Source organism: Lampetra fluviatilis, chromosome 10, assembly GCF_964198595.1.
Source record: "Lampetra fluviatilis chromosome 10, kcLamFluv1.1, whole genome shotgun sequence".
Taxonomy (NCBI): Eukaryota; Metazoa; Chordata; class Hyperoartia; order Petromyzontiformes; family Petromyzontidae; genus Lampetra; species Lampetra fluviatilis.
In genome coordinates this window covers 9,802,674-9,828,005 of record NC_136284.1, presented here as the reverse complement: position 1 = coordinate 9,828,005, position 25,332 = coordinate 9,802,674, and the positions used below count along the sequence as shown (strand labels likewise).

General features: G+C 41.9%; 1 protein-coding gene across 11 annotated transcripts in view; it reads left to right on the top strand.

Annotated features, from left to right (window-relative positions):
• The first annotated feature begins 604 nt into the window (after positions 1-604).
• Positions 605-25,332, top strand: part of LOC144934549 (la-related protein 4-like) — a 32,830-nt gene continuing 8,102 nt past the window's right edge. Inside the window, exons 1-16 of one of the 11 annotated variants that reach the window (XM_078860464.1) lie at positions 605-612; positions 3,491-3,602; positions 12,679-12,850; positions 13,772-14,044; positions 14,758-14,845; positions 15,064-15,200; positions 16,754-16,857; positions 17,274-17,384; positions 18,014-18,067; positions 18,904-19,143; positions 19,412-19,512; positions 20,060-20,425; positions 21,657-21,702; positions 22,257-22,424; positions 24,038-24,174; positions 24,965-25,061. In XM_078860464.1, the coding sequence (XP_078716590.1) occupies positions 3,537-3,602; positions 12,679-12,850; positions 13,772-14,044; positions 14,758-14,845; positions 15,064-15,200; positions 16,754-16,857; positions 17,274-17,384; positions 18,014-18,067; positions 18,904-19,143; positions 19,412-19,512; positions 20,060-20,425; positions 21,657-21,702; positions 22,257-22,424; positions 24,038-24,174; positions 24,965-25,061 (2,160 nt within the window). In that variant the 5' untranslated portion in view covers positions 605-612; positions 3,491-3,536. The other 10 variants (XM_078860463.1, XM_078860462.1, XM_078860461.1 and 7 more) reach the window with 10 other exon arrangements.

The following is a 25,332-nucleotide window of genomic DNA, read 5'->3' as shown; positions in this document are numbered from 1 at the left end:
CCATTCGGCTATTGAATCGGGTGCAACCGCAACAAACAAAAACATGAACAAGAAAACATCTAAAAGTCATTATGTGACTAAGTGCAAACAGAAAATCCAAGAAAAGACAGCAAAATATTGCAGGAAAAAACACCGTACACCAACGCTGTGTGCAAAAATCCCAATGGGATGCAAGTCAACAACAACAACCACAAGACAACTTAGATTAAGGCCATCAGTCTTACTCCGTACTACAACAAACAAACATGGCCAAACCAAAACAACTTTTCGAAATCACCAAAATAAAGCCATGAAAGCAATGAAACAGTGATCATAGGGGGTGAGATTTAAATATTACACCAAAAAAACTTTTCGAAATCACCTAAATAAAGCCATGAAAGCAATGAAACAGTGATCATAGGGGGTGAGATTTGAATATTACACCAAAAAAACTTTTCGAAATCACCTAAATAAAGCCATGAAAGCAATGAAACAGTGATCATAGGTGGGTGAAATTTGAATATTACACCAAAAAAACCCACAAATAATGCCCCATCTGGATGCGATAGGGCCCACCAACTGTGACCGTGTGCTCACGGGCGCCGCCTGCAGTTGGATGCCCGCCCGTGCCAGGTGAGCCGAGCTCGCAGAGACTTCCCCTGCGTCGCCCCCCACCCACCCACCCCAACCCCCCAACAACACGAATTGTATTCGCGTTCATGAAATCCGTGTGGAGGTGAGTAGCAGCGTGCCTCACTTCTTCTGTCGGCACGGAGATACGATTCACGTCTCCGTCCAGTGTGCTTTGTTTGTATGTTCGTGAAGGGCGGATTTGGGGGTGGTTGGGGTGAGCCCCACGGTCTCGCCATGTCGGCCATAGGCCTCGCTCGGTCACCCACCACCAACCAAAGCAACCACCGCCGTCGCACTTTCGCACATTGAAAATGATCGTTCGTTAACGGCGTGCGGACACTGGGTCCCGTGCACTTTGTAAGGATGATGCTCGCAAGAACGGCGTAGTAGAATCGAGGTGGTTTCGTGTGTGTGCGTGCGTGCGAGGGCGGCACATGCCAAGGCCTAGGCCGTGGGCGCTAGTCCCGTCGAGCACATGTTTGTCTTCAACTTTGTAAGTAATTTAATTTATAAATGGCCCGCACTACTTCAAAGGTTATTTTCGCATTTGTTTTTTTGCATCGGATGGTATCCTCGCGCTGCTTATCACGACTGGGCGTTGTCCACGTTCGATGAGACGAGACGTTTAATGTTGTTTAGTGGATTTGAAATGGGACAATTTGTGTGTGTGGACTGTACGTGCGGTGGTCCTCCATGCAGCGTGCGCGTTGCGGTGCTGTTTTAGACACTTTCAGCTGCATTATAGTTGCAAATTATGAACGAGTATCGTGTCGCCGGGCTCTGTGATGTTGGGAGAACGCAGATTTATTGACGTGAGCAATGTTCATCTGGGTTTAACTGAGCGAGGAGAATGAATGAAATGGTTTGGTGACAAAGGCCCAGGCTGCACCCAGTCAATGTCAAAGGAGCTTTGCCTGTGACTGTACTGCACTGTTATTGTCACTATTATTATTTTAAGTACGTAGTAATGTGATCTCACTCGTTGGTATTTAAGGTGGCTATTTAAATCGATACTTAAAATAGCACGAGTTCCAGTGGAGACTACATTATTGTACTTATTTCAGGAATTGCAGGTGTATGCAGTACTGTACAATAATGTACCGAATTGAAGTGTATTTGTGCTATGTGCAGTAGTATTGCAGTGTGTGTGTAGTATATTGTAGCGATGTCTTTGTGTGCTACAGTCTTATTCTCTCCGGTGGTGTAATTAATTGTGAAACTGTATTGTTCTGTGGTGTCACGCACATGGACGGCGCTTTTTCTTAGTCAATTCACTGCTAGATTGAGGGCATTTTCTCTCCTTGCGGGTCGTGAGGGATATGTGGTCATACTTCACCACAATGGTGAGTGCGGATCGGCAGAGGTGGGGGATTGCCGAAAAACAAACTGTGTCTACTGTTGTGTATTGTAATGCCCTCGTGTCAATGTAGTGTCATTGGCCACTGTAGTGTAACTGTATATGGTTATTGTGCAGTGTACTCTGTTGTTCTTGTAACATGTAATTGTGTAATAGTATATATCATTACCTCCGTTGTCCTCTACAGCACTGTGATCTCTTCTCTAGAGCACTGGTAGTGGACTAACTAAAGTAATTATATTCTATAAGCATGTTATTCTAACATTCTACTGAAATGTAATGTACTATACATTCTGCAAGGTTAGTGTTATTTATTGCTTTTTGATTTAGGAATTTGCTTTTTTTTTCTTACAAAATGCTGAAAGGAAATGTTTTTGCAGAATGTTTATTTGTGTTCATTATTTGACCATTCATACATTGTACTTTCTTTGTACGTGTATATTAACCACTTATTTACACGTTTGGTTATTTACATGTCAAACACATTGATAAAAGCCAGTGAATTATCTTCATAGGTTATCAAAGCATACCAGGGGTATTTATCAACCTTGCTTATATTCCTAACATGTGCATTTGTTCTTTAAACTACTGTAATAAATTTTCCTTCCCCCAATAATTAAGCTGTTTTGTAGTGACCAGTTTCTACATAATTCCACAGTGCTGTACAGGATAATTTTTAGCGACTAATTTCTAACACTCACCAATCACATCATAGTACATTACACAATGATCGTATAAAATTACACTACCGAAAGTACAGTACACAAATCCTTTAAAATTTAGAATGTCCCTTGAGGTGGCTGGGTGGCTTAGAGGTCAAAGTTCTGAGCTTGTATTGCATTTATCATGGGGTTGCGTGATTAAACCGGGTTATGAAGTGTAACTTGTTAGTCGCTAATGACTGCACAAAAATGCATGATGAAATTTGAGATTCACGTAATCTGTCATAATCCCAACTTGAATATTCAAATTCTGGATTTGGCTATCGCATAAAAACACCAATCTCCAAAGAAAGCGAGTGGGGAAAATGTGCCCCCTATTTATTGTATAAATATAAAACAAGTTATATAAAACGCTTGTGCAGCTTTTGTCAGGCATACAGGATCACACTTCTTTGTGATTCAGAATGGATTCTTTATCTCGTGGTATCATGATAAGATGCCATTAGGGCACTTGAAATAAAAATGGGAAACCGCAAAATAAAATATATAAGATTGAAAGCTCCAAAACTTGTAGAATATAGTTTTTATTAATAAAAGCCAAATATACACAGTTGTCAGTCGTGCATACAATACATCTGTCTTTCCTTGTAGATTATGTATATTGGTATTGAAAAAAGTCTAACCTCGCAGATGGTAATGCATATTGTGTTAGCTCCGTTAACTTGGTCGTCTATTTTCTTTTTACCAGCATGTGATAATAATCCATTCCATTCATGTTTCAACTACCAGTGTTTGTTTTGAGTCACAATTGGTAAGGTACTGCTAATGACCTTGTTGACCTTTCCTTTGGCATTTACAGTAAATGCCCTGTGGCCACGGAAGAGGAAAGTTGTAAAGGAGATCCCATGACTTCAGACTGTGACGGTGATGCTGTGGCCAAAAATGAAATGTCCCAGGATTCTGCCTCGCTGGTATGTACAGGTTTATGTGTAAATTTAACTAGATTCGCGTTATATCTAAATTGTTATATTTGTGTTTAACCGGCATGTGTTGTTTCTCTACAAGGAACCTGCCCGCTAATGCTGGGTGACCTTTGAGGATGTTTGAATGACTAAGCCCCCGTTGCCACCACACTCGTCAGAGTGCATGCACTGTAATTGTATTGTTCACTTCTCAACATAGAAAATATTGCAACTTGTTGGCTATACATACTGCCTATTCCAGTTAATGGGTAAGGCTACTTGGTGGGTTTCTTTTATTAACAAAAAAACAAGTTATAATTTACTATTCTTGGTAGAAGTCTATCTTGGTGACTATGCAGACAAAAACAGTACATGCAGTTGAATTCGCATATTACCAGTCTCTCAGCCCACATTTCCATAGCAGCCTGGCTGGTCTGATGCAGTTCTGTAAAGTCCCACATTCAACCTACCAAGTCACTTTCCAACCCAATACACTTGTTTTATTCCTCATCTCTACAACCTATGGGAAACATTCTAGCTCGTTGTTGGTGCAGTGTTGACATCAGAGTGCACACATTCTTAAATTTGCACTGACCCTGATCCTATACTCACTTGACCTGTGCTTACAGCTGTGCCAAAACCAGAACCAGGCTTGCCATCATGGATTCAATTTAGAAATCAATAGTTAAATTGTGCAATCAATAATTACATTTTCCATTTTAATTTATGTAAAATTTTGGAATTTTTTTAAACAAACATGTTATTTTAAACCCAACCAATGGCAAGTTTAAACTTAAACGCTACTTTTCCAAAGATGGCTTCCTGACCTCCACTACCTCAGCCCTTTTGGGTGGGGGATAAAGGAAGTGGGAGGAGACGAGCCCTAGAAATCTAAGGAAGCATGGGTTCACAGACCTGGGCCCTGGTATGTTTTCAGGGCTGATACTGGCTCATTCCTGGGCCAGTAGAGCCCAGTTTTCAGTCACCATGGTAATGAGGCATAGGTGCTGTTAATGTGGTTCCAACCTTATTGCTGTTTACATTAACATTCTACTGTTATAATCCGATACTACTTTATATACTTATTAAAAACGTTAAAGCATCAATGTATTTTTTCGTTTTATTTATTTTGTTGCTTTAAACATTACATTTGATATGCCCAAAGGCTTTGCTCTAAGTTGGTGTTATATGGGATAAATGGCCAAATGTTTTCTACAGGTGTGCTTTTTGCCTTTGTGTGGGGAGAAGAGAGCTTTTACAATGTTCATTTGACATAAAACACCTTGCATTTGCACTTTTTATCCAGATACTATAATGGTGTTGCTGTGTCACAAAAATAAAAATGTTGTCATTCCATTCCTTTTAGCAGGCAGCTTTAAAAACACCATCTTCTGAAAAGTTCCATAATACGTTTAAAATCATGTAAACATGGATTTTTGTGCTTGAGGGAACTTGCATTACAGTACTATTGTTTATTTCCTCAAACCTTTAGGACACATTTTATTAAAATGTATTTAATGCATACTTGTGGGACCTTGTCAAAAGTGATTTTGGTGGTGTTTAATATTAGTGCATTATTGTTGGGATTTGTTGAGCTCCCCAAGGACCGTGCATGGGTGTGGAGATGTGTAAATGTAGTTTTATTGAGGTGTCGACACTTGTGGGTGGTTGTCGCAATAGTAATTTTCTTATGAACGTAGGTTGAATTTCTTGTACTAGATAATATCAGTGGTATATAGTAACTAATCCTGTTCAGGACCCTTCCCCTCTGCCAATGATTACCTGGTCAGCAGAAAGGAGCCAGACGTGGATCTCTTTATACCATCCATGAGTGCACTTGGCTCGTCTTAAGAGCCACTTCTATCACACCACTTGCCCAAACAATCTATACGACTATATGGTGGATATCTGTGTCTGAGTTTGTCTGCTCAAGTTGGAAATCTCTCGTATTACTGTTTAATACAGATAGTCCTCTACTTACGATGTAGATGCGTTACGACGACCCCATCGTAAGTCAAAGATATCGTAAGTCGAAGATGGCCTAGCCTACGCAGGAGTCTTAAAGAATGGTGATAATTTAGCAAAACAGAGCAATTTACAGTACCGTACTGTATATTAATATATACAGTATGTATTTATTAATTACAATACTGCATTGCACAGTAAAATGTAAAGTAAAAAAACAAGGTAAATTCTTATCCTACCTATATGAACTGCAATTTAATAGAAAGTTTTTTCAGGAAACAATCCTATCTAACCTATAAAAACTTTTAACATGCATTGAACGTATCGTATTGTGTTAATCCTAAAATGAAATCGCTAAAGCTACGTATCATACATGCATTGAACGTATCGTAACGTATCATATTGTACTGTACTCGCCAATATTCATATGCTGCTGCGTTTGCTGCCGCGCAACATTTGAAATATTTTACAATTTTGTCGCATATGTTATCGCCATCGTAAGATCGAAATATTGTAAATCGGACCATCGTAACTCGGGGACTATCTGTACAATGAATGGCACACCTGATCCATATTTATTTCCCCTTATCCAATAAGGTGTAATTACACACTGCCAAGTTTAATAACCTGCTATTGTTTGACTCGTTTTGGTCAAATATGAAACCACCTTCAGGGATTCATGGTTTACAGTGATGGTAGCTTTGTGTGTTTGGCAAAGTAATTGATTACACGTATATTTTACAAGTGTATTATATTTTAGTTAATGTATTTACTTTGTATATTGGTTTCACTGAATTACACTTGGACTGTTTGCTTAATTAACTTGAGGTCACACCTGTCTGCTGATGGCAGAGTGCAACAACTGCATGCTCAGCTGGTGGCTTAGGGAAATCTTTTTTTCGAGTCCCAGAATCTAGCACTGGAATGTGACCGTTGAAAAGGTTTTTTTTACACAATGTATTTTTGTGAAAAGTGTATCTGATACACAATGTCAGTAACTGGTTTTCAGTAAAAATGGAACCATGTTATTGAAGCTTGATTTTTAGAATTAGAGAATAGCATCTCTAATTTTACAGTCATGTAGTTTTCTTTCTGACAGTAATGTTCAAATGTGAACTTAATTGATGATTACAAAGGTTACACTCATCACATTCCTGCCCACAGACTGAAGCGTCTTAAGGTTTAGAAGTTTTTATGAGAGTTAGAGGTTACCATTAATTAGTTTGAATGTCCAAATTTGAAAGAGATGCATGCGTTTCTATTTTATCTATTGTGATATTTATTTTTAAATTATATGCACATGCTTTGTAACTAGGAACAAAACATGAATATTGGTTGACAAACATCACATAAATGACCTTGAGCAGTCAAACATTATTTAAATTGTAGGTATATTGGACATGCATATGATCAAAACATTTTTTTAGAATAATGTTTCCAGAATCTTGTAAAGTGACTGATATGGGCACGTGTGAGATTGCAGCTGTTTCTGCTCCACACTATTTTGGGATTTGGTGTCAAGTGTCCTACACCACGTGGTTGTCTGAAACAGTATTCACTGTCTCGTGGTGGGGCTTGTTAGTTTGGACGTTGTGGAGTTAATGCAACAACGCAGATATGGGCTGCTGTTTCAGTAAAGAGAAACGTCAGGATATTAATGAAACAAAACCACTTCTTGAAAATGAAGGGAAATACAACACCCCTGCAGTCACATCAGGGGTCATTAACCCGATGTCGAGCCTGGCTGAGGCCTTGGAAGATGGTGTCAGGTCAAACCTGACTCTCGCTTTGGCCAAGTGGTGCGAGGTGGAGGAAGAAAGTCGCGCTGCGGACAGCGAATTCGACGGAATTGGACGGAGAGGGCTTAACACGTCGCCATCGACGGGTGAGTCCAGCGGCCGGCCCAATGTGCCCTCCACGGTTGTACACGGCTTGCGTAACGCCAGCCGCAGTTGCGCCGATGTCACCCTCGCATCGTGGCTGAAGGAGACGAGGACGCTGCTGCTGGCACAGCCCCTGGATGTGCTGTGGCCCAAGTTCCAGACGAGTGCCGAAGGCCACGTATTGGATGGGAAACAGGTGCAGCTGTTTCTCAGCGAGTGGCACTGCCTTCTTGTGCTCCGTGATCGGCTGTGGAAGATCATGCCATTGTCATTCGTGGAGAAAAAAAGGAAGACTCTGTTTAAAAAACAGAAGACTGTCAACAATGCAGACATACGGCGGTGTTCTCCAACGTGCACACAGCTTGTTGTCGTTGAGCCTCCGTGTTGTACAGTGCTTGCCGATAACGAGCAGTCGAGAGAAACGCAAACCAAGCCTACGGAAATACTGGAAACTGACCAGTTCTGCATCAACAGTAAGTTGATTCTCGGTAAAGATGGACCTGATGCCTCTTCAGAATTATCTGTAGGGCATTCCTGTGATGCAAATATGTTAAATGGCCTCCACTTGACTGAGGCCAAAGGGAATGTAAATGGATCCCTTGATTATGTTTTTGAACAGGAGAGGCATGTGTCCTGTTCTAGAAATTCTACGCTAATGACTGGAGTCTTTGTTTCACCAGCTGAATGTGGGTCATCTCCATTGTTGAGTGATTCACAAATGTTATGCATATGTGCTGAGACTATTAAAGCTAGTGAACCTCATTGTGATTTTCAAGAGTCAGATACACTCCAAGGAAACTCAATGGAGAGAGTATTATGTAATGTTGACAACACTAGTGCTGTTGGTCATTTAAAAAGCGATGAAGATGCAGTTGAAGAAGATACAAATGCTGATGCATTCTTAAATGAGGCACCCCAGTTGCCAATACCTCTTAATCTAATGCAGAAATGCAGCTGTGACTTGCATTATTCAGAATGTGACATTTCTACAAAAGCAACTGAGACAAAATGCCCGACCCAAGAGGTGGCATCTGAACAGCATGCATTGGAAGAGAGCTGCATTACAAAACTATTATTTCAGTCACATTGTAATATCTCTGATGGTCAGCATGGTGAATTAGCTTTGTTTTCCATTGGCAACGGTGTTGCTAATCAAGTTGGCACTGATTGCCTGGACTTGGATTTCGGTTGCCAAGACACACTACCCACGCACGCATATCTCGACAGAAAATGTAATAAATGGGCTACTGCACCTTCATGCCTGGTTGCCATGGTGCAGGAAGACGAGATGAATGAACGAAGCGGCGTCGCGATTCCAAAACAGAGGGACGTCAGCAGTGACGGTAGTGCAACGCATCCAGACGGCGGTTCAGCAGAGCAGGACTGCATCAGCACCACACACCGTGATGTCAAGCCCGTTGCCGAGGTGACGGCGGAACACGTCAGCCATTCATCGTTTTACTGCAACGTGGAAGCAGCGCAGAGCCCCGACAATGCAAGCTGCATGCCGGTGCTCTCCGATGAAAATCTATTAGCCGCAGGGGGATTACGGTGTGAAGAAGTCGGCTGCGATGCCTCTCTTGTAAAAGCCGTGCATGGTGATCCATTGGTGAAGGTTACGATTGAAGACCGAAGCTGCAGTGAGGTAGGAGAGCAACAATTGGTGGTCGGTTATTCTGGTGATTCTTTGCAAGTGAGTACTGACGTTGGCGAGAGTGTTTGCATAATTCCGAGTGCAGCTGCCATGACAGAGTTGCCTTTCTCTTCAGAGAGCCTGATAAATGGTGATGATGGGTCCCTGTTGCATTGTGGTGAGCTGGCACTCCAGTTTGTTTCTCACAAAGACTGTGAACTGCTGTCATCTCGGCGCATATCGTTGGTGCTGTGTAGTGAATCTATGCAGGAAGACATGTGTTCCGTCCTTAACTGTGATGCAGTAAATTATTCCAGCAATGGAAAATTACGCGGAGTAACTAATTTAGAAGGAACGATTCCGAAGGTGCCATCGGACAACATTTTAACATCGAAAGCTGATGAAATTAACTTGTGCAGCCTGGAATTGTCTGATGAGTTGAAAGCGGATCATGAGACTGTGTGTGATGGGACAGTGCCAGCAAATGTTCTGGATTCTCCTAATCGTACATTATATTGTGATAGACAGCAACTAGAAGCCGATTGTTTGGAACATCCTGAAAATATTCCAGCAAATTTTGATACCGCACAGGAGTACAGTGTATGCTCATCTTCAACATCTCCAAACAGTGTTCAATGGTCAGATGGTAATGCAGGAGTTGTATTGGATGAAAAGCCACATGATGACTGGAAACTGAAGTCAGCTGCTGCTGTTGCCAACTCATCTGAAGAAACGGCCAAGCAGTGGTTGGAGCCTGTGCAGCATTTACAAGATGATAATTATTTGAATGGGAGTGAACTGCATTCAATAGATGCCAGTGTTACATCACAGACCATTAATCCTGTGACACGGATGCCAGTCTTTGCCGAGACACCTGTGGATCAATTTGTGGAGCAAAATCAGATTGATAAGTATGCTGCGACGCCATCTTACGAGATATCAGGCATTTCTTCCATTAAATTGTCTGCAAACTCCCGCAAAGTTAGACAACCCAGCAGACAGCATTGTGCTGCTTATTACCATGATACATTCAGCTGTGAAAGTAAAGAGCATAACACAGATGCTGCTTGCTTTGAAGTGCCAGTATTTCCAGAAGGCAGCAACACTGTAATTCCTATGCCCACATTTGACAAAGCAACTCCGACTGACAGCGACGACCCACACTTCTCCAATATGTTCAAACTGTTTGACACAATGCCCGTAGGGGAAGCAAGCTTCCCTTCGATCATCCAGTCCACACCTGAGGGCCAAGTGATCGTGGAGGTTTCAGAAACTGAGTACATTCCTGCAGGTGGGCTGGCTGGTGACTTGGCCAGCAGTCTGCTTCAAATGTCCCCTATGTTCTACATGGCTGCCGGCTCTCCAATGGGCCAGTCGGAGACCATCACCGTGCCCAGCGGCATGCACGGACCTCTGGCATATAGCGGCAGTATTCCTGAATCGGGAATGTGGAGCTGGATGTATTCCAACGTCCCACCTCTTCAAGTTGATGCTGTTAGTATTTTTTTAGTGTTTTGCACCTAAACTGTTTTATGCAATATTTTGTACGGTGAAAGTTGTTATTGCTTCGTATTTTAATGTTAATTAATGTATTATTTTAGAGCCGTAGATGTTTTTTAAGGTTTAAATCAATGCTTACTTTTTAGACGACTTGCATTCTAAAAAATAATAATTATGAAACAGTGGTCGTAATACGTAGGTTTAGTTTTTTTTACATTTGAGTATCAAGTCTTTGTTACGTGCTTTCCCACACCTATTAGCAAGGTTGGCCATATACAGTGCAAAAGAAGTTCAACGTACATGCATACATTGCTGCAGCTTGTTGCATCAAAGTGCTAGTGAAGGCATTCGTTCGAATGCGGGTTGTCATTTTGTGAGATTACAGTTCCACGTACAGATGTTTTCTTTTTATTTCTGAGGACAACCTGATGACAGCAAAGTGCTGAATAGACGCACGTCTCCCCCATGCCTGTGCGCCCCATAAAAGTACAACCGTACTCGCAATACGTGCAGAATTTCCTGACGCCGCTTGCTATATTTATACTCGGGCTACCATGAGAAAGTGGCTTTATTTAGACACTTGCCATGTCCATGTGTTGTTCACACTGGCTCCATGGCTGCCTGTGTCTACACCGAGTACCCAACCACAGACCCGAAACGGAGTATATGTGTTTTGTTCTCTGCTGTATTAAAGTACTTGGAGAAGTTAAGGCACTCTTGAGGGTCTAATTCGGTGTCGGGATAATTCGTTTTAGTTGCTTCTGAAAGTAAAGGGGGACTTGTATATTTGTAAGTGGGGTTCCTTGGCTGCCAGACAGTCTCGCTTCTGCTAGCTATGGCCTGTCCATATATGGTAAAGAAGTATTTGTCAGGACATGTTGTAACACATTAGGTGTATGGTTTATGCTTGAACGCTAGTTGAGGGAGCGGCTTGGCACATGAATAGTTAATTGATTATGTTTGGATAACTTGCGTGTTTATTTTTCTCTTGTGTCCATGTCTGTGGGGGGACTGTTACGGTGAGTGCTTGTGTGCTTTCTGTAAAATATACGTAGCATTGTACCGTTAAGCTGCTTAGAATTCCACTATTTTTAGTAATTTATGAATGCATTTGTAAACCAGTATGATGATCCAGTGTGCTGTTAAAGGGTGTTGCTTTACTTTTTTGTGCAACTAAGGGTTTTAAGTTGGCGTCATACCATTTTCAGTAAAGAATGGGTTTGTTTTCATGTGTAGAAACTGCTTGTTAGTGGGGTTGTTGGAGTGTCTTAGAACGTGTGCTGTTTTACACATTCTAAAGCATCGAGTTTTCTCCACATAAATTAAACTAAATGTTGTAGATGTGTCAGTATATTTGGGGAGCATCTGTACATAAAAAGTTGTGGTATGAAACTGAATTCAACATTTTTTTAAGAGCAACCCAAAATTTGCTGTAAATTAATTGTTATTTTTACAAACACCGTTTTACTTTAAAGCATTGTGTAACTGTTTGGGGTTGTAGCCAAGAAACTCACTTTTGATTACATGAAAAGAAATCTCTCGTTATTAACTTTTACCGAATTTTTCTGCTTTTGTTGTCTTTTCCCATGAGCTTTGCTTAATCATGGGGTGCTGCTAGAAAAGTGAAGAGTGGCTATGTGTCACAATACCACCAAGCTAGCCGAATTGATAAGCCGTGAAATAGTTATGCTGCTTATGCTTACTCGGGCTTTGCCGTGTACCAACCCATGCTAATTTAGTCAGAGTCTTATTAAATGTAGTCATAGTCCAGTCGATGACAACCTATAGATGTTTAGCAACGTCTTTGTGGATTTCATTTAGTCATTCTCTTTGCTAGGTGACTAAAGCAGTCAAGCATTTTGTCAATCCATAGTTATTACATGTTGGTGTTGATATTATCTTGTCAGCCAACCAGTGAACTCGGCAGGGGGCTGCCATCTTTAATAATGCTACGAAGTTATCTTTGTCATAATTCAGACTCGTTATTCTTATCTCATTATAGTCGGACATGCTTTGGTCTTTGCTGGTAGTCATTGTCATACACTCATAGTCATCGTTGACTAGAATACAAAAAAACTGCTGAGTTCTCATATGTTTTTTATAGAAAATAAACACTGCTCCCAATGTGGCAACACAGCTCATGGTGGAGGGCGCTGTCCTGAACCCTAATGCTGCATCCTGGAAGAGCCCGGCGCCCAGCGCTGACATCGCCTTTGCTCCAGGCAGAGCCGTGAATGGGGACTGGCCCAACCCAGAGCCTCTACCCTACTCTGAAGGCAAGCACACTCGTACACATGCACGTATGCGCACAAACACGCACACATGCCTGGATGTACAGTGCACTGAATGGATATACAATATGATTCGCTGATACTCGTGTGTACAGTTTAGTTGAACATGATGATAACAATGCCACTGCTCAGGTGCTGGTTGAACATGAAAATAACAATAACCTTTTGCCAATCCACCATTGGATGAGCACCCTTCAATGTCAAGTGGGTCGAGGGGGTTATTTTACCTTGCTTCACGGAGGTCGGTGTGGGTTGATGAAGATGCAGAGCATAGACCTGGGAGCTATTCAATGCAGTAGTACAATGATGGCTTTTGCTGGACTCTACTTGCCTACCACATAGCACCACAGCAGCCTATATCACCCCATTGGTGGTTGCCCAGCAATAATTTGATGCATGTAATACGATCATCAGGATTAGTTTTAATCAATAAATCCGATACATCATTATATGCCTACCGCACAACACATTTAGTTATCTCTCATTACAAATGAAATAGTTACACACTTTGTAAAATCCTTTTTTGCATGATTGAGCAGTGGAGGATTTTTTTACATCTTCTTGGTTCTTTCGGAAAAGTCATGTAGAAGGGAAGTAATAAAATGATAAAATAAAACATAATAAAAATAATTCTCACGACGTTTCGGCCACAACGCAAGCAGCCGTCCTCAGGTGAAGAATGAATTCATTTTATTATTTCCCTTCTACGTGACTTTACCGAAAGAACCAAGAAGATGAATCCCTGCAGTCACGAAAGCTTTAAATCGAGATTTTTTTTCAGTTAAATCATTGCATATGCGCATAATGACGAGACATTGATGACTACACATCACACTGCACTTGGTAGCAAGCGTTCTTGTTAAGCAAATGAGTAAAGTGTTGTAACGATGTGCGCGCCCATTGTAGTTTACTCCGGGAGCAACGGGGAAGAGGGTGAAGCCACGTTCGGCGCTTCGACCGAGGTGGAGCCCGTGCTGCCCCCTGAGATGCTGACCCCAACCTCACCGACGCCCCAAGACGAACACATCCCCGAGGGCAAGCCGTATGTCGTGATGGAGAGTGCCAGCGGTGATGGGGAAGCTCCAGAGGCGGAGGATGGGCTACAGGTCCCTGTCGTCAATGGTGCGGGCAAGGAACCGCCCAGCCTGGTTGGGGAAAACCCCACATGTCCCCTCACCGGTATGTGAACCCATGCCAGAACACCTAACATCCTCCATCACACAGTATTGATCTTGGGTCTTTGTGGTCCCGAGTGGAAGCATCATGTTGAGACTACAGCCACCTTTGAGCTTGTTTGCACTGCTTATTCATTCAGTCGTAAATGTTTCTTGAGCCAAAATTGCTTTTGGCTGATTCATTGACCCTTGCACAAGCTGATTAATGGTGAAAGGATTGCCTGTGTGTTATGCCTGCCACGTGTCACTCAGAGGACCCCCAGAGCCACTAGGTTTCCCTGCAGTCATGGGTTTTGCTCATTGGCAATGCTGTCCTCGCCTGCTCGAGTGCTAAGTGGATTTTTAGTCATTGCAGCGAGTTTTAAGAATTGCCTTGTTACTGCTCCTACAATGCAAAGGTTTTCAATGCTCATGATTGTCTGTTTCTGATCACTTGACTGAACAGTTACATAGTAATACAATAGGTTGGTCCTGCATGTGTTTACCAATACAGCACTGTCCCTTACGCCACTCATTGTTGCCTTCGTTTACTTTCATTAAAATCGTGCACAGTAAATATCTCAATCAAATAATTAATTTTAATCTTAATCAAGTTTAAATAAAGAATGTCAGGATGTCTTTTTTTGTAACATGCACCCATAAACACTCAACTTTTTTGTGTGTTTAATGTGAATAAGATCAAAACATAGTTGTGTTTTTATGCATGTTTGTGTGCAGGTGATGTAGGGCAATCAGAAACACAAACAATGAAGCCCGAAGAACTGAAGGAAATTTTGAGAAAACAGCTGGAATACTACTTCTCAAGGTGGTTGTTTTAACTGCTTAAAAGTACATTAAAATGTTGAAGTTTGATAGATTGTAGTAACAGAGGGGCACAGCTATGCCTTCCAAACTTGCTGATGTATCCATTGAGTATCCGATTTCTGCCTTTGTGCCTTCGCGAATGACACCGGCATCAGCACTTGCAATTTTAATGCCACCGGTGATGTGCAAGGGATTTTCAACGTGCATCTGTGCTTGCAGAGAGAACCTGGCCAACGACATGTACCTAGTGTCCCAGATGGACAGTGACCACTATGTGCCCATCTGGACAATCGCCAACTTCAACCAGGTCAAGAGGCTAACTGCCGACACAGATCTCATCGTGGAAGTGCTCAAGTGTAAGTTTTCCTTATGCGTCTTGCAACCTGGCACGGCACTGGTTGTAACCCTCCCCCCCTCGTGTTTTCCTTTACAATTGAAAGGCACTAATGTTGACTTTGCTGCTGCGTGACCTGCTAGAAAATGTTACATTTGGGAAGTGGTGTCAATGCAACTGATGGCCCTGCTCTCCTCAGCTAGATGTTAACTACCTTGCCTGGTATACAGGAGGTTGTGGGTTCGATCCCGACTGGCGCCTGCTGTATATTTGGAATTTGCATGTTCATTCTGCCCGTGGTGACATAATTTCGTGCATGAATCAATGGCATTAATACAGTGCTACAGTGAAATGCAGTGAAGTGTTTGATGACATATTTTCATGCAAGATTCACTGCCATTAAATTTACACAAGATACAATTATACTCTGCTCAATTTTTTGCAAATATAATACAGCTTTCATCCTAGCAAAAGGCTAGTGGTAAATAATGCCTTTTGGAAGGATAGTTGAGCCATTGTTTCATTGATAATTAAGTACTGTGCAACAAATCCAGGCTTAATACCGTTCGTGCCTGTCTGCCCAGCGTTTCTGTTCTGTATCTTGGACTGTGGTGGCATTTATGTGCTATATACATTCAAATTTTGTTATATTATTTTTAAAACATGTTTTTCACATCTGCTCTTACAAAAAGGTGGCTTTTGAAATGTATTTTTTTTTTAAATCAAGAACACTGATGTCCTTTTACAAAACAATGAAAATAGAGTATGCTTTACTCTTTCCGGCAATAATACTTAAGATTTTGAACACCAAATAGACACATTTCTTTTTTCTATCATTTTCATACTGCTATTATAATCAGACTATTAAACTATTCACCATTGTTGCAAGCATATTAACTTTACATCTTTGGATAATATGCCAGTAGGTTGTGAAATAATGCACAAATTTAATACACAGATTAAAATGTATCGGACTCTGAATGTGTAAGCTCTATAAACAGTTGATAAAACAAAATAGCAAAAATAATTAAATGTTGATAAACACTGCTAAGATCTTCATTTTCGTGGAATGATGTGTGGAAATGTTGCCAAGTTTTCAGAGTGATAATCTGGATCCACAAATATTCCACAAAACACTGCTTTGCAAAAAGCTTGTGTGACATTTGAACAGCAGGGCAGCACTCCCAAACGCTTTTGGAACAAATTCAAAGGCTTTTTCTGGATTGATTTTTTTGTATTCTTGCCCTTTAAAATTCTCTGTTATTTTAATTTAACAGTCTGCAGGAAACATGGAAATGTGGTAAAGAGCAATCGCTATTGAATACTTGAACAGAATTTTTCTCAAAAATGCACCGCTGCTTAGGTCTAGATATTTCCTAATTCTAATAGTTGCTCTACTCTGCTCAGTTTTCTCCACTGCCACAGGTAGTCAGTCATATTTAACCAGATGAGGAGCATGTCAACACTACTAACAAAATATCACCCGTTTTCTAATTTGACTTGACTAATGTTGGCTTATAATGTATAGGTTTCTGTTTACATGATTGTTGTGTTTTTTGTTGTTGCATTGCTCAGCCTCGCCACTGGTGCAAGTGGACGAGAAAGGGGAGAAAGTGCGACCCAACCACAAGCGTTGCATCGTGATCCTGCGAGAGGTCCCGGAGAGCACGCCCATAGAGGTAGGCGAGCATGCTGATCTTTTCTCTGGCACCTTGACATGATTTAGATGGAAGAGGCTATTGCAGAGCACCTGCTCCTGATATGGCATATTTCAGGTTGCTTTTAGTTAATGGAATGGTTCACGATTTTCTGTTGGCCATGCTTGTATGTTTTTGTGCGTGTGTGTGTGTAAATGTGTGTTATGGTAACATTGTTTTTCTTCTGAACACAGTGTTTGTACATTGTTTTTAATAAAAAAAAAAATTACCCACATGATTAATTCGTTTTTCAAAAGCCTAAATATATATATTTTCATTCTAGTTTACTTGGCAAATTCATGAAATTCATTACTGTTTGAAACGTGTCATTCCTTATATTAACGAGGATCTGATTAGCCCTTTTGTTTTATGTCTTGACTCTTCGGATGCTTATTCAGGAGGTGGAAAGTCTCTTTAAGAGCGAGAACTGCCCCAGGTTTGTGAGCTGCGAGTTTGCTCACAATGACAGTTGGTACGTTACGTTTGAATCGGATGCAGATGCGCAGCAGGTGAGGGCTCCCAGTGAGCCAATGTGCCCTCTCCACACTCCTCATTTTCAGTGTCCCACTTTTAAATACATGATTACATCAGCATATACATTGAGACCTCCTTTGCCAGTAGCAAGATGTAGTAATAGATTTTTACCCTTTTATCTGGCACCAAAACTGACACCTTTTATACAAGGGATCATGTTTGCAATAACCATAACACAAGCAGTCAAAATGCAAACAAAAAGAGACAACTCTGATAATGATATGCACTGTCCTTGAAATTGATTGGTCCACACCCGAGAGACGGCTTTTCTTAGAGCCTAGTCTCCACTGGTGTTGGACCAGATGACGCCTTTTGGCATAGTTCAACCATTTAGCATAACACTACAGTCGCCTTTGTTGGCAACATATACCATGAGAACAAAAAGGTGTGTTAATTAGCATGCCTTAATTCTCATCGCATTGTTTTGATAACTTGGTTGTATTTTGTTCTTTGAGTATAAGGCTGCGATGCTGGTGTATGATGGCCAGAATGAATGATGCCATCGGGTTTTTAATTTAAATGTTGCTACACCTGCCTTTTGTAACATTGACATTGCATGCACAAGACAGTGCTTGTATGATTGAATTTACATTTTCCACTGCAGGCTTACAAGTACTTAAGAGAGGAAGCCAAGACATTCTTGGGAAAGCCTATCATGGTGCGTAAATGTGTTCTTGTTACTGGAATTTTTCATTGTATTATGTAGCCAATATGGATTAGACGGCATGATTATCTTAATTTTAAAAATTTAATAAAATTAGAACATTGCTTTAAGATCCATCTTTTGGTGTGTGTGTGTTATGTGGGGAGAGCTTCCCATTAAGAGATCGAACCATAGGTGCTCTTTGGTTCTGTCGGTAAAGTCACGTAGGTATAAAATAGATTAAATCACGACGTTTCGGGCGCAACACAAGCATCCATCATCAGGTGGGACAACCACAGCAAGAAAACAATTGCTGTGGTTGTCCCACCTGATGACGGACGCTTGTGTTGCGCCCGAAACGTCGTGATTTATTGTATTTTATACCTACGTGGCTTTACCGAAAGAACCAAAGAGTATGGATCCCTGCAGTCACGAAAACTTCAAATCTAGATTCTAACCATAGGTGTTTTATCAGTTGAGTGCTGGCTTCCTAACAGGGAGCAATGTAGCAATGACGTCGTGGTTAGATCACTACCATCAGCAGCGAGTTATTATCTAAACTGGCTATGTGTTTCTATATCAACCTACACTGACTAACATCTGCTGTGAAGTATGGTTAAATAAAAATCTCATGACTGGCACAGCATGGGGATACGTTCATCCAGCAATGGACTGTTAAAGGGGCTGTACTTGTATATTTGATGTTGATTTAAATGCTAGCCTTCCAAACATCTTAAATAGTTGTTAATCAAACCTGCACTCTGATGCTTTATTTCACAAAAAGTCTAGAGATGGTGTTTTTGTTTTTACACGCATGTCTATTTGTGCTCTTGCACGTGTTTTGTGCTCAGGCACGCATTAAGGCCAAGTCGATGGGCATCACTGCATTCATCCCCAAGAATGGTCAGCAATCACTGGAAGTGGGCGGCTTTCACCAGCAGCAGTTCCAGCCCGCCGCCGTATACATGCAGCCTGTGCATTACAGCCCGGCACAGCAGCAGCAGCAGCAGCCAACATACCCCTTCTACAGCATGCTGTCCCAACCCTGGTCCTCGTCACTTGGCTACTACGATGGCACGCAGCTCGTAACGGTGGGCTGCCACATCTTGATCCAAAATCGGCATCGAACTTAACTTTTGCACAACACTACAATTATTATTAATGCCCCATGTGAAAAAAGAAAATGTTAGCACGTTGTTTTTTTAGTGAGCACTAATTTATTATATTTGTTGACTTGTTTGGAAAAACAGCATTAATCAAGGTTCTGTGCTTATCATTTTGGAGAAAATAGGCATTTTGCAGATCACAAGTGTAGTGTGTTTGAGTTGACTTTGTTTGTGTGCTGTGTCATGCTGACAGGGCACTTTTCCAAGCACTGCCTTCCTGAGTAGCTTCCCTGCCACTGGCCACTACAAGCACATGCAGGCACTGCAGCATCGGCCATACACAGGCAGGAGCAGGTAATGCACACGCCCCCCCCCCACCAAAGGCTTTTGAAAAAAGACATGACCAAAAGAGAGTGATAGCTTTTGTAAGTAAACTCTGAGGCTCCTATGTCCAAGGCTATCTGACACAAGTTTGAAGCTTTGTTCATGAAGGAAAAAAAATGTTAACGTTCTGATAAACTGCATTACTCATTGGTGCAGGCACTGATACCCTCCATATGTGTTAATACAACGATGTAGTTATGTCACAAGAGTGCTCGGGCCAGTGTGCCTGGCTATGATTGGAAAGTATTTTTGCCCGCTGTAAGAAAGTTTCAAGCTATTGTTGGATACAAGGCCTAAGTACATAGCTGCAATGTTTTTTTGGTTCCATCTTCCTTGAAATTTGGAAGATATTACATTGAATTCAATGCCAATTTGTTTTTGTCATTTAGTGCCATGTAAAATCTAGTATAATTTGGAATGAGTAACATAATATTGGAGCGCAGAGTGAAACACAATAAAAGCTTAAGCAAATGTATTTTCATTAAAAAAGTATGTGCACATTTTGTCACTCCACTAGGGGAGGAGGAAAGTCCCAAGGAAGGAGCCACCATAGCCAACACGACAAGGTGATCCCGGACGCAATTTCCTTTGTGCCGATGAACAGCGTGCACCTCGTCGACAGGCCGGCAACCAATGGTGCCCCACGAGGAGGGGCTAATGCCGGGCAGCGCCGGCCTACGGGCAGCACTGTGGGCAGTGGTGTGGGTGGCGGCAGCAGCAGTAGCATCACCAGTGGCGTGAGTGGCGGAGGCAGCAGCTACAGGCCTCATGCGCCAGAGCAGCCGTTCCTGGGCAGTCGAACGCAGCCGTCGGATGTCCCCTTTGTGAGGCGAGATGTCGAAGTAAACGGCGGAGACCCGGCACTCCTCGCCTCCAGAGGAAGGTTTGTTCGTTTTTCTTTGCCTTTTTTCAGTTTGACAGCTTGAATTTTGAACATGCTAGTGCACGATATCCTTGCCGAACGTGTGGGTTACGTTTCTAGAAAATGATGCGTTGGGCTCACCTCTCGCAAGCCTTTCTAACAACAATTTTTACAACGTCAAACTCCGTATAGCCAAAAATAATCCCCCCCCCCCGGGATTCCAGGAAACAATATCTCCTTAAGTAAACGGTGTATAGCTAAAAGATGCGTTCTAAAATCGCTTCTTACGTTCACAATATGTGCATTTAATTGTACGTGTGAAAATGATAGTGTTCGATATATGCAAATATAAAGAAATAGTGGTTGTGGAGGCAGTGTAGTGGTTAGCACACTACACTTCAAACATGGTGATTTTAATTAAATTTCTAACCCCGGTTAACATCAGTGGTGAGTGATATTTGAAACTTGTCCTGGGCATTCCTTCATCAACCTACACTGACCAGTGTGAAGTATGGACAATCAACCCCTGTAACTGACAACACATGCAGAGCGCTTCACCACTAATTGATTGACAAATGGGCCTTTCAAAATTTGACCATTACATTTATTTGGTAGAACAAAACAACTATGGAAATGAGATGGTAAAAAAATTTCAAGCTACAACTAAAACTGTAACATATAGACAGAAAAGACATTTCTGAACTAAAATTGTCACCCCGAATTATGACAGGTCATCAGTTTGCTGAGGTTAGTGAGTTATCACATGCCTTATCTAATGACATTGTTACCGTTCAACACAATATATGTTAGCGTTTTTGTTTCTAAAAAAAAACACAACCTGTAAATTTGCCCAATGATGAGAACATTTTCCTGGAGGGATTTCGCCAGGAGGACAGTTTAGCTCATCTTCCCTTCTGTCCCCTTCCTACGTTGCTATCCTTTACTGTGCCTTTTCTACCTTGATTCTCTTCCATATTCCCTTTTCCTTATATCTCATTGCTTTCCTTTTTCATCTTGTCTCAACTATCCTGCCATGTTTTCTTTTCTGTCCTTTTCACCATTTCCTCTGGGCTCTTACTGTATCCTCCTGGGTCTGGTCCCGATGACCACAATGATTATGAGATCTGAGGGCAATGGAAATATTTTCTCCTTAAAGGTTCTGCACACTAACATGTTTTTAGCTCTTACACATTGCTTGGGTGTGTGTGTGCGCGTGCCTTTGTTGACTGGAGTGTTTGTGTTCCACACACAGGAAAGGTTTCCGAGGGAGGAGGAGAAGAGACGATGAGCGGACTGTGGTATGTGGTCCTCTCTTAACCCTTTGGTTACCTTGGCACAATAACCTTGGCCTTAATGTCAACATGGGCATTCTTCAGTGTAAATAACAATATCTGTAGAAATAAGTGCCTTTCATTAGTGTGTATAGCCCAATTAAACAGATTGTGTTTGTGGTGTTGGGGGGTTTAATTTGGCGTGGTTATTTAAAAAAGATCAATATTAGTGCAAACTACGGTTATAATTTTATTTCTAAAAACATGAAAATAAAAGTATTACTTGATAAGCTCACGAAAAATCTTCACGTAGTTTTCCTGCTTGTAACATCATGATTAAATGTTGTAGAGTGCAGAGTTGCAGCTACTGGTCTTCAAAGTGTGGTCGTCTGGGTTAAGCTGCATTTATTATATTAACCTTTTCCACGCGCTACTGCGGGGCACCTTCAGGATTTGAAAATGTTCTCTCAACACATTCCCAAACCGTGAAGAGAGACCACACTTTGATTACGAGCGGCTGTGAATAACCTACAATGTAAAAAATCCACTTATTTTGCCGTTCATTTTTGTGCTCGGAACAGAAATGTCCGCAGCCGCCTGTGCCCCTTGTTCCCCCCGAGTCCCCGCGGCTCGAATTGGCCGCGTCCGAGTTCCCCCCCCTGCCCGGGGCGTCGACCAGCGTCCGCGAGGACAGTGTCCCCACGCGGCACGAGAACCGCCTCGCCGACGTGGTGCGAGGGATCGGAAAGGTCAGCAGCGTCGTGATCGCCACCATCTCTTGCACCTGCTGCCATGCGGGAACCGTCTTTGTGGTTCATTCGTTCATTACTCTTCCATCCATTGTTTGGCGGATTGGAGTCTCTGGCAGCCATTTACCGATTACACTTTCTCCAGTCGCTGAGTGTTTAGGGCTATTAATAATGTATAAAGCTATGGCTGTTGTTGCATAGAAGTTAGAGTGGAATTATTTTTTGTCATTGACAGGAAAAGTTTATTGGAAAAAGGCCGGTTTAGTGGAACCGTCGATCTGCTTGCCCGATGATGACGTCATTTTCTGAGAGGGTTACCGCCAGGCGGATAGCTGGACTCTGCTGTTCTTCTCTGTCCTGTCCCTGTGCTGTCCCTCACCTCAAACTTTACTTCCTTTTACTTTTGCGTTCGTTGTCTCTGCGCTGCGCTTTTACTCTTCCAAACTGTCCTTTGCATCTGTCCCTCCTGTATTTACTGCTCTTGCCATTTTCCATCTCCTTTCCCTGAGTCCTTGCTATTCCGTGCTGGGGCAGGTCCCGATGACCCCAAAGATTATGAGATCTGAGGGCAATATCAGCTCATGTGCCAATGTCACTTGGACAAAAACCACTGTAGCATTAGTTATTTCTAATGAGAGCTAGCTTACTCAAAGCAAAGTTAATGAAAACCTACTATTAATGCTATTTGTATATAACTGTTATATTAACTTCAAAGCGTAACAGATACACGTAAAAAGGTGGAGGACATCGGAAATCAGTGCTGCAAACACACTGTACTGTACTTCTATGCTCCCATCCAACCCACACTGGTTAATGTGGTGAAGTATGGTTAAATAACCCCCACAACCCACGTGACATGGAGAGGCGGGTTGACACGAGGGCTGTAAGTATAAATATTTATCACTTTAACCATGCCTTGATACCAATGGAATTTTAAATACGGCGGTGACCTGGCCCAGCGGTTGTGTGTTCTCCGATTATTGCAGGTCATGGTTCGAATCCAGCTGACTGCCCTGGTTATTACCACAGGCATATTAACCGTAAAAGTACACGACTTCTGCTTCAGTGGACATTAAAGATTCTGTGATTTCATTACAAAAAGAGTAGGTCATTGTGTGTCAGTCTCATTGTCCAAATATGCAAAATTACTCAATTGGGATGACACACAGCAACATTGTGAAACATAGTGCCTTCGTAATGGCCTTGCGCTATAAAAATGGTGTGAATACCAAATGTACTAAATAATTATAAATACCTGGCTCCCATGAAATATCATGTATTTATTTTATATATGCGTGTTCACAGAAACACTCATCCAAAAATAGATGTTTATGGTGACAATTTTAAGAGATTTGTGACCAATGTCACGTGTTAGGTTTGTTTCCAAAAATATGGTTATGAAAATAGTTGGCAAGGTTTTCGACAACTGCCCTTCACAGGAAAGTAAAGGAGGTCTGTTGTACTGAAAGCTGGTATTTTTTTCCCCTAGCTAATAATAGATGTCCTTGTGTTTTGATGTACCTATACATGCATATACCTGTTTTTATACGGTTCGTTCCTGGAAAAGTACGTAAAATAGATTTGTAAAAAGACTCGATATTTTTATAACGCAGGCCTCGCAAACTGGGAGTACAAATGGCAGCACAGCAGTGCCCCCGAGCGCATTGAACAAGAGCAAGCCCACACCTATGCCTGTGTGCAGCCCTGAGCCCACAAACCCTTGCCCCACATCTCAAGCCACTGTCAGCAGGTAAGCCACAACTTCACACCTCTCCTCCCACGGTGCATGGTTTTAGCTTCCCCCACTTCAAGCTCTTTTGTATAAAACAATATTCCAAATTTGATAAGTTACTCGTACTTTTGATTTAAAGCTTTCGGGACTGCAGGGATTCATATTCTTGGTTTTTGCTGTGGATTTCACACCTGATGATGATTGCTTGTGTTGCAGTCGAAACGTCGTGAGAATGTTATGGTTTGATATTTTTATTATTTTATTATTTCCCTTCTATGTGACTTACCGAAAGAACCAAGAATACTCGTACTTTACTTAATTGGGAAGCCACATAGCAACATGTCCCCTTACTGGCAGACTAATCTCCACTTGCTGGCGGTGCTACATTCAACTGGACAACTGCCACCAGGGGTCGCCTTGAGATGTACTGCACGGGAGGCGTGGTATAAATATTTTGTGATGGTGATGAAACATAGCAGTTCCCTCCGTAGCAGTTCAATTACAGCAGTCCTTGTTTTCTTAAGTTGTGCATGTTTTTCATTGGACTAGTTTTCTTTGGTATCACATTTAATCAAATGTTGCTAATATGTACTACACACTTGTCGATATATAAAGTAAAGGATCAGTTGCCAGGATAATGTGAGCAGTTGGACAGTGCTATCCATGAGATGCTGAAGATCACAAACTTTGGAAACTGTCTCTCATGGACATCAACCGTGAAACTGTGAGGATGACAGATGGAGTGACTTTAAGCACCTACCAAAGTGAGACATGAGAATTTTACGATCCTCTGTGTGTACGGGCGCAGTACCACGGAGACGGCTGGCACATGTACGGATGAACCGAGCGAAAGCCGTGCCCCAGCTCCCACCGTCACGCCTGGACCCGCTGAGGTCCATGCCACGGTGAGAACCTGCACACACCCCCTGCCTGGACACAACCCCTCGTCCTGTCGTGTCATCTTGGCCAAGACCTCTCCTCTACTGTTAACTCTCAATTATCTATTGGTGTACTATCTGGGTTGTGGATTACCTGTGCTTGTGAATAAATAATAGATTTATGCACACACTGGTTTTATTATCTGCTGCTGCTCACTTGTTTATGGTCAGTAACTCGATCCCCATGTGACTGCAAACGTGTGAGCAAGCAATCCCATTTAAAATGACAGTGTCCCCA